Here is an 11028-nt window from a genome sequence, read left to right as displayed (position 1 = left end):
AGACCACAAAGTAACATGGTAATAGCAGTAAACTTTAAGTAGCAGAAGGAACTAAGTAACCATGTAGAGCAGCTTAATATATGGATTCGTTATATTAGGAGGACATATCTTCTCCATCGAAAGCTAAGTACACAAAATTCTGCAACCAGTAAATCATAATCTTGCATTAATTAAATTCTAGAATCTAGATGCTGACCTACCAGTCAAGCCAATCTTTCAATGAAAACAGCAAGTAACTACCACTCATGTCAAACGTATCCCAAAGTTGCGTTTGCACGGAATAAATGTTAATAAACAGAAGGACATGGGCCTAATTCTAACAACTAGCAGACATCTAATATCAAGAGAATAATCATAACAATCAGAACGTAGTAAAATATGTAGATGATATTGAGCCTCACCTCCAAATCAGAAAATTCAAACCACGGACAGCAATCTATGATCTCACAAATGAATACCACCGTATCACGAACAAGAAAGCCTGCATCTGATTCCAGCATATCAGACACCTTCATAAACTGAAGAACTGAGTTATTCCATGTTTTTGTGCAGATGGAAGATTCCTTCCACACAGTTTTTGCAGGATTCTTTTGGTTAACAACAGCCATTCTGTAGCGAACCCAAAAGTTCTTATCTGGATCACTCCCGGATGACTGATCACTTTCCAAGTATATACATATAGTGTCAAATGACTCATACACACCTGTGTAATCACAAAAATAAAAGTTTTGCATAGAGAAAAGAATAATAGTATGCATATATTAGAAATAAATTGTGCACAACCTTCCCCTACCTATTCGCAGCTCGCAACCGCCAGCTTGAAAGAATTTGCTAAAGATTTTTCGAGTTTCCATAATCTCCTTGAAGGACAAAAAATTCTCCACCTTCCAAGTAAAGGACCCTCTCTTCCAAATGGCATCCATTTGAGACCCTGAAGTAGCACCAGATAAATCAGAGTCTTGCTCACCAAATTCTTGCATTATTGAAGTTTCCTTCAATATAAGAACTTCTGCAGAGAACATGACAGTGTCCTGAACAAGAAACCCAGAGTCCTGATCAAAGAGGCTTGTTAAAGTCACAAATTCACGCCAACCCCAATCTTTTGCCGCCTTGGAGTATCGATTCTGTGACTCTTTTGTAACCGACTTTTCCTCCACTTTCTGATTTACTACTGACAGCCGATGGCTCACAAAGCAACTCCAATCGCTGGTAGTGTTTCGGGAATCAGTTACCTCAAGAAACACGGAAAGGTGACAAGGTGGTTGAGACTGCCCTGGTGTCGATCAACAAAAAAGGTACAGATACAAAGAGGTTATTTGATCAGCGTACTGCTTACACAAAGAAAACTCAACTCCTAATTATGACAGGTTCAAAAACTTGCAAACAAACAAATGGTTGGGATCATAGGAAAGAGATAACAAGAAATTTATTTAATATTCGCATTTATACTGGCTTCACAAGAGAATTTTTTAAGAAACCAAACAAGGCAAAGAAAATTCTTTAATCACTTCCTTCCCAACTCCTTTTACGCTCATAAGCCACAAAAAGCCAGACTAGTAGTTGAAGAGATGAAGCTGCTAACCATAGCCAAAATATACGTACTTAAAACGTCTCTAAATTAGTATAGTGAAAAAAAAAATCTTCTTAGGCTAACAATACACTCACCATATCTGATAGTTCACATTTTCTTGGAAGGAAAGACAGAGTTAAAAATAACTACTTTTTATTGTTTCAAAAATGAAATGTTGCACAAGGAAATTCATCAATTTTATTCTCACTGACTATTTTCCCCCTTCCTGCTATGGGCGAAGACAAAAGAGCAGGTATAAATTTATTTCTTTTTTTTAATATTTCTACCTTTCCTGTAACATCCTATGCACCAAGCACAGGCTTACCAAAAATAGGTTAAAGAATAAAGTGCTTAACTCATCTCGCTGGAATCTCTTTACTAAAATTAGTCTGTTACAGGTGTGAGACATCAAATTAATTTCACATAAATTTTACATATTCTCACCATAAAACTGTGTCCTCATTCGAGTAAATGACTGAGTTAAAACTACAGAGATTTTCCATATCCTCTACTCCAACGTGTCTACTTGAGTAAAAGGATTAAGATGAGCGTAATCCGAAACGGGATAAATTAAGAAATTAATGTACATTGTCCAGTTACTACAAGAGTGTATGACGGAAACAAACCAATCATCTCTACCAATCAATAGATAACATTTTTCCTTGGTGCATGAATAAATCAAATGAGACAGGATTCAATTACTGTCTGTTCCTTTTAGCTTTCATTTCTTATGACTTCCTATTCAAGCACACGACAACCTCAGCGGGATGCTGCAGCGAGTGAAACTTGTCCTATCTGTCATTGTCATTAGTAAAAGCAAAATAAACTCAACATGCATAAAGATAATCTTACCCCTCGGATAAACAATAAGGCGACAATCCCTATTACCAATCTGAAACCTCTTGCTCTTCACGCAAAGCCCGGTGATCTTCCTCTTCTTGAGCAAGTCCTTCAACCTCGTGAAATTCTCGATCCTCCAGGTAAACCTCCCAAAATGTCCGTCTGACTTCCTCGCCGCTCCCCTCCCCCCAAGCACCGTCCCAGCACTCTTGATCGACGAATTGTTTGATTCCTTGATCACATGGAATGATGTGGTGAACACCGCCGTATCATCCACCAAATACCCCGACTCTGACCCAACAAAATCGGACATTTTCATATAATCATTCCACCCAAGGCTGGTATTATCCCCGCCTTTATTATCCGCCGCAAACCTCCCATATGAATCCCTATGCACGTGATTCAACCCCGGTTTCTGGTTCAACACCGACATCCTAAACAAGCACCAGCAGCTCCTATCTGGTGTCTTCTCCGTATCCTTACTCTCCAAGCACATTGACAAGTGATCTACTCCCGCAACCGAGCTCTGATACACACTGATCCTCAAGTTACACTCCCCAGCAGGAAAAACGGGGCTCATAATCTTCTGGGTCTTAATCATCTCCCTAAACAAGCTAAAATTATGCACTTTCCATGTAAATTTCCCACTCAAAACATCAGGCACCGGCTGCAAGGCCTCGTTACCAAACGAAACCGATTCATTCAGGATCAAAATATCAGCACTGATCAAAACGGACTCGCTGTTAACAAGAAACCCAGCTTTAGGATCAAGGATAGTGGAAGACGGTGTGAAATCACACCATCCGTGGGATTTTTTCTTAGAGGAAAACCTATGCCAAGAATCCCGAGAGATGGACTTGGATTCATCAAGATGATTAAGTATGGACAGGCGATAACTAGCGAAGCAGTCCCACTTCGATGAGGAAGAGCCTCGAGGATCGACGATCTGGAGGTAGATTGAGAAGTAACCAGGTAGGGCTTGGGAGTCGCCTTTAGGGTAAATGAGGAGGCGGCAATCGAAGAGGAGGCGGAGGCGAGGCGGAGGGCTCGTCGGCGGCGGAGGCGGAGGCGCCGGAGGGAGCGGCCGAGGGACAGTCGCTAGGGTTGGGGATGGAGACGACGACGATGACGAAGAGGAGGCGGATTCTTGGGAGTTTGAGATGACGGACGACTTCATTTTTAGGGGGGGGGGGGGGGGGCGATTTCCTTCCTTCTCGTCGATCGAGAACTCGTTGATGCCGGTGTCGTTCGCGTGCGAGGGAGGGCGTATCGGGTTTGCGGAGGAAAGGCTCCGCCGCTGCTCTAACGCTAATCTATCTATGTATTATCTCCTCCGCGTCCTGTTTTCAGAAAAAGAATTGGGGGAAAAAAAAAATAGTAGGAGCGTACTCTCGATTGAGGATGGTGGTGACGGTGGTGCTAGGGATGTGGGGATTTTTATGCGCAACTCGTTGTAGGGCAGTCTACGTAATTAACTTCCGCATGTACTAGCATCATCGCGCCGGGCGAGAGGCGTAAAACTTTTTCTTAATGAATTCGTATTATCTCAAAAATATACCATGAATTCGATTGTGATTATAATGAGATGATATCTTAAATCTAACCAAACTATCTTTTATCTTACAAGGAAAGATAAGGTATTTTAGCATCTATTAATATATATTGTTTGTATGTGTTTTATTTCTTTTGCTACCGAATAAAATGCAACACACACAAACGCACACACACGTAGTGTGGTGGTACATTCACATCCACTCTCTAACAGATGAGAATGTGGTCCCACATTTGAATGGGTCGATGGGAATGAGCTACCTCACTACCAAGAACAAAAACTTTTGTTCGGTACCAAGTTCATCCATATTGCTCTGTATATATACGCACACACAAACAAAATACACACTAGGTTTTATGCACGTGCAATGCACTTGGTAAAATACCATGATTAAGTATTTTTAATTTATTTCCTTACTAAAATTTATTTCTAGGTTTCACTTTTATAGTATTGCTCAATTATGTTTCTAAACTTTAGCATTGTGATTATTTTTTTATATTTGTTTGAATGGATTACACTGGATTTAAATTTTCATGTTAACAATTGAATTGGCAGGAAATAAATATAATCCGAAACTAATTTGAATTTTCATGTTATTTGAATCGACATGAAACTAAGCTTGACTTGAGAAAGTATAGTGTCGCGAAAGTAAAAAATAGTTGAAAATAGCGCTATAAAAGCAAGACGAATACTTAAAGCCATAAGCTAAGATGGTTGATTAAAAGTGGGCTATAACGAAACTAAAGAGAATATGAAGTTGTTCCTAATCATTGACAGATTTCATAAAAAATTACAAACTAAAGATTAATGCTAACTCTAGTACACTTTTATATGATAAAAGCATCCGCATAAGCATATAAAATATTAAAAATAGTTTATGAAAAACCCTTCTAAAGATTTCTAATTTTATTCAAAAAAATTAACTATTATATGCAATATTCAAAAAAATAGGTCTTTTATTCCTTCTGTTTCTTTTTTTTATGAGTTGGGATCAATCATTTTCCACCTTTATATTTTTCTTGTGCAATAGAGTAGTGTCTTCATCGTCTACATCGATTGTGACATTAGGCTAGAGATGAATTTCTTGTGCTATTATCTTTCTTTAGGTTTGTTCATCTTTTGTCTTCTCGTCTTACATCACAAAGAATTTGCATGCATTTTCGATGTTCAACACAAACTTCTAGAAATATAAATTTTGATTATTTCTCTATTTTAATGAGAAAAAGGTTAATTTTGTATATGTATACTTCTTATGTTTCTAATTTATTACTTAATTAAGGTTTAGAGTTTTTTTCCTCTGTAATGAATTCTTCTGTGGTGCATCCAATAAGAGTATATGTGCGTAAAATAATATTACCTTTGCTCTGTTCATATCATTTTCCATGATAAATAACTATTTCTTATTGTCGATTTGCCTTAGATTATAATGTTAATTTTTATATGTTTGTTTCATGACGAAGAGATATTATTTAACCTTTGTTGGTTTTGGGTATGTAGAGCAAAATCTGGGAACAAAATCAACAGCTAGAGAAACCCCAATGATCAGTAGACCGAAGCAGAGCCATCAGTCGACCGATGACACTGTAAGAAACAGCTGAAAATCGCTCTGATAAGTCGACTGATGGGAGCTCATCAGCCGACCAATATTGTGCACGAAGCAGCTGAGAACCCCTTATCATTCGACCAATGAGGCATCATCAATCGACCGATATCAGGTTAAACGATTCCTGGCCTGTTTAGGAATCTATTTTGAGTTAGGGTTATATATATATCCTGAATGAATTTGTGAGCATTGTACACGAAAAAGAGAGGGTTTTGAGAACACTTTGATAGAGCGATCTCAGAGAGAGTGATAGCCATTTGCAAGCATTGTAATCTTCTTCACTAATCAAAAAAAATCTGGTGTGGCTCCTGAGGACGTATGCACGTTTGCCGAACCACGTTAAATTTGGTGTTCTCTCCTTTTATTTGTTCTTTCTTGCAAAGTTTTCATTTTGCTGTGATTTCTTGCTTGCTAATTGTTCGTCACAAGATCCAAAGGGCACGTTGCACGGAGGTTCTTTGACAGGTTGTCGATAGATTAACCCCAACAACCTTAGTACTATGTCATCAGCGATTCTATGAACATCTATCATTTTGACACACTTATTAACATTTGTACCCACCTTCTTGTTGCAAACTTTGCAAGCAGTTCAACTATATTGGAAATAGTAGTTATCTTTGCATTATATGTACAATAGCGCGTTTGTATATTGGTAAATAATTTTTAGGTATTATTGTGTGAACTTTAGAGTAGGTCTTGCAAGATCATACATGTTTCGAATGTTGTGATGAATGCATATATTAGTAACTTGAATTTGTGTTGTATTTTGTAAAGAGCCTTGATGGAGGTGATTTTGTCTTGGTAGCTTGTTTTGACTGCATATTAGAGTTAAAATATAATATATTTTCTTTATCATATTATATGGATGTTTGCTTGGTTAAGCCGGAGAAAGGTGAGGATGACGTCAAGTCATCCTGCCTCTTATGCCCTGGGCGATACATGTGCTACAATGAGGGGGAGAGGGTCGTGATCCCATAAGGGTGAGCTAACTCCAAAAACTTGTCCTTAGTTTGGATTGAAAGATCTATTCATATATAATAATAGAGATATATAGCAGGAATAGTTTAATGGTAAAAGTGTGATTCGTTCAATTAATAACTTAAATAGTTAAGGGGTATTTTGGTTTTTTTCATATTACGATAAAAATTATTTCTTAAAAAGGTTTAAAATCTGATAGTCCTATTACATGTTTATCTTTGATCGTGTCTTCAGGAGTTGATCCTTTGTTGGTAGCCATATGCCCAAATAAAGTTACATGCAGAGTCATGCCACTGTATAGGAAAAAGAAAAATGTCAATTTTAATTTTTTTTGTACTTGCGCTATTGTAAATAAGTATCACATGTATACATTTTGTCCATTATAGTGATTTCTCTCCTCTTATCTAGCTAGTTATATTTTACAACGTAGTTGATCAATGGCTTCACTTTAGAATCTATTGAAAGATTATTTGTATGTAATTTTATATTATATTTATGATTCCTTTAGTATTTGAAGAATAAAGTATGAAAATTTATAAATACTTACTAATTTTTTTATATTTTTATGGAGAATGCTTCTTTAATTGGGAAAAGGTTATTCAATATGTTCTTCAAAGAGAACATAGTTGGCACTTCTTTGATAGATATACCTTTTATCGTTGTCAATTCAAGTGGTTCATGAATATTTTCAATTTTGGATTTATTTGCTTTACTTCTCTATTTGAATTAAAAACAGTTTGATCCTATTAAAGGATATCTTTGAACTTTATGATAGTTTCTCCATACATAAATTCTTATTTTTTTACCCTATAAATATTATTAACATCAGAGATCAATGTTTATACGTTATGATTAATTAATGCTAAGCTATTATATTATAGTCTTTTATCATTTTTATATAATTTAGTATTCTATCAATTAATATTATTAGTAAAATTACATGTTGTTCCTTTAATTTATACAGTGATGTTAATTTTTTAATCTATCATATATTTTTAAATTTTTTATTTCTTAACTAGATAGTTTTAATCTATTATTATTACTATTTTTTACTAACATCATCTTAGACTTTTTTAGATACTGAAAAGGGATAGTAAACTTTAAATTGAAAGTTAAATTTATATATCTTAATAAAATAATATCAAATAATTACTCTTTTCTTTGATAAGTTTAGCATTTCTGGTGTTTTTTAAAATTATAAAGGTTTCTTTTGTAATTTTTGAAATTTTGATAGTGTATTTTGAAAATATTAAATTCTAAGTTTATTTTATGTATTGGTGGTAAGTTTTTAAATGTTAGGATATTTCCTTCAAGCTGAAATTTTGAGGGTGTTTATTGTAGTTATTAAGACTTTTTGGTTGTTTTTTTAAAAAATTCAAAATTATAGTAGTCTATTAATAATTTTTAGATTTGATGTGTGCATGTTATAAGTTTTAAAAGGTTGGGGCTTTTGCAATTTTTAATTTTTTAGATACTTTTTACAATTTTTTGTAACTTCAAGGGTTTTTTTACAAGTTTTAAACTTTCATTTGGTTGATGGTAATCCCTTGAAATCATATATATTGTTTGCAAGTTTTGAAATTTTAAAATTTTAGAGTACTTTATGTTGGACCCTAGAGGGGGGGTGATTAGGGTCTTATGCTAATCTAATCCGACTTTATGCTAATTAAAATTAATTAACAAGTTATCCTAGCAAGTATGAAATACAACATGATATGTGAACTAGGATAAGCAATATGAACAATGAAATATATCCTAGCAAAGAGATATACTATGAGATATATATGCAAGGATATGAAATTAACACAAGGGTAATATGAGATATATATGCAAGGATATGAAATTAACACAAGGGTAAACAAAATGAAACAAGATAGTGGATGATATAAACAATGAGACAATGACAAAATGAGCAATGAGCACAAATAAGAATAATCGCCATAGCACACTCAAACACAATCAAATGATCACGGAGTTCGGACCTTCCGTCCTACGTTTCCGCTCCCCACTCCCGGGGAGAAATCCACTATCACGACCGGGTTTTCTACGCTCACCCGAATAACGTTTACAACCACACTATGTCGGTTTTCAACGCTCACCGATCAACGTACACAATCACTCACAATGTCGGTTTTCAACGTTCACCGATCAACGTATACACTCACACTCACAATGTCAGTTTTCAACGTTCACCGATCAACGTCCACTCCTCACACTCGGTTTTCTAGTTAACCGAAAACTTTACAATCTCACAATTGTAACAAATAATAAATTTGTTCTCTACAATAGATGAGAACTCAATATAGCACACTCTTAATTGTTACAACTCCCCACAACCCAAATTATACTATGAATGTAAATACAATAAGCTCAATGGTTGTGTGTGTAAGCAATAAGAAAATAAAATCAAATCTAAACTCAATATAAAAACTAGCTTTAAAGAATGATAATCAAATAACTAAGCAACATGTAAAGCTAGATAGAGTTTAGAAAACTTCTCCAATAAATGACAAGAGAGAGAGATGGATTGAAGCTCAAATATCAATGAATTGATCTCCACTTCCTCTTGTAGAATTCTTCACAAACCAAACCCTTAAACAAACTTAAAACCAAACTTAAATTCTTTTAAAACTTGTTTAAAACATTTCTTGGATTGCCCTAAGAACTGAGGTATAAGGGGGTATTTATATGAAACCCCAAAGCTAAGAGAAAACCAAGAAAAGACCAAAAAACCAGCTCAACAACGGCTCTGGAAACTAGCCGTTGGAGCAGATTTGACAGTGCGGCGGTCGACCGCGGCGGTCGACCGCGAAGGTCATCAAAGCAAAGAAAACTTCCAGAGAGTTCGACGGTCGACCGTGGCGATCGACCGTGGGAATTTTTAGCTTGACGGTCGACCGTGGTGGTCGACCGCGAAAGTTTCTGCAGCCCACTCAGCAAAAAACATAGGCGCGATCGACCGTGGCGGTCGACCGTGAACTGATATATGAAAATTTCAGGTTTGAAAACAGTTTGCTGATTTTAAAACACTGTTTAAAAATATCAAATAAATTCCAAAAATTATGAAACTTTGGAATGATTTCATTGAACTAAATAAAATCGATATTGATTAAATCATATATATGCATATAAGTATGAAACAAAAATATGTTTTCTAATTATATTAAATTGTTTCATATTAAAACTTGAAAACTATCAAACCAAAACATATATGTATATATATAACTATATATATACAAAACCAAAACGTGTATGTGTGTATATGATTGAGCTTAGAGTACCAACACACATAATATATAAACCTAAACTAAATTACCCAAGCTTGATGAAGGTCTTCAATGAGCTCAACTTGGTGCACTTGCGGATGAAGCTTGAACTTGGATCTTTAACTTGAATTGTACATAGCTTCGCCTACTATTCCGCCAACCTCCATTGGATATGATCGTTGAAGCTCTATTCCATCTATCTTCCAACATGTTGTTTGTCTACAATAAATAAAAATACACAAACACTAGACAAACAACATTAGTGGTAAATTGTTTGTTAAACATCATCAAAACAAACACTAGACAAACAACATTAGTGGTAAATTGTTTGTTAAACATCATCAAAACAAAGAGGCCAACACTTTATTGTAATTTAAACTTTTAAGGTAGTTTCTATAATTTTTGAAATGTTAAAGGTGTTAATTACAAATTTAAAATTCTTCGAGGGCTATTGTTAATCTCAAGATCTATGTTTATTGTTTTAAGTTTAGAAAAATCACGATGATGTTTCGTATAATTTTAAACTTTTAAGCGTATTTTGTCAAGTTTTTGAAAAGTTTTGGGTTCTTTTAAAATATTTCATATACAATAATATGTTAGGTATGTATGATTTCTTAATCTAATTTTTTTCATTTTGAGTTATAGATAGTTCACATTAGATTAGTATAGGATATAATTAGTATTAGGATAGATTAAGATTTAAATGAAATATTCAAAATACTATTTCATGTATATTATCAATCTTATTTTTCTAAATTGTTGAGCTATAGTTAGTACACGTGGGATTAGTATAAGATATAATTAGAATTAGGATAAATTAAGATTTAAAAAATATTTAAAATAGTGAAGGGTAATATTGACCATGGAAAGTTTTCCCCGAATGTGCTTTTAAAGGGAGTATGATATTATACTTTTACGTTCTTTGTGCTTATTTTTAAACATATTATTGTTTTGCTAAGGGGAACTTATAATTTTAACCTATATTCCTTTTATCATCTAAAATATAATGGATACGTAACTATATGGGCTCATATCTTATCCTTGTGGATTAAGGTATAGAACATTCTAGAAAATCAAAAAAAGGAGAAAGAAAATAAAGACAAAATGCTTGTATGATATATGTGATGAAAAAAGATGGCTCTTGTTAAATTACCTTTTTACCCTTCTAAGTATAGTAGAAAAATGAGAATATGTCCACAACTCATCAAAATTTTGGCCA

At 34.5% G+C, this 11028-nt stretch overlaps 1 protein-coding gene across 1 annotated transcript in view; it reads right to left on the bottom strand.

Annotated features, from left to right (window-relative positions):
• Nucleotides 1-3587, bottom strand: part of LOC109821184 — an 18634-nt gene extending 15047 nt beyond the window's left edge. The window contains 2 exon segments of the mRNA XM_020387374.1: nucleotides 402-1273; nucleotides 2423-3587. Of these exon segments, the coding sequence (XP_020242963.1) occupies nucleotides 402-1273; nucleotides 2423-3587 (2037 nt within the window).

The sequence above is a fragment of the Asparagus officinalis genome, chromosome 8, assembly GCF_001876935.1.
Source record: "Asparagus officinalis chromosome 8, Aspof.V1, whole genome shotgun sequence".
In the NCBI taxonomy this organism is placed as follows: Eukaryota; Viridiplantae; Streptophyta; class Magnoliopsida; order Asparagales; family Asparagaceae; genus Asparagus; species Asparagus officinalis.
Note: the sequence above shows the minus strand (reverse complement) of the source record. Positions and strands in the feature narration are given on the sequence as shown.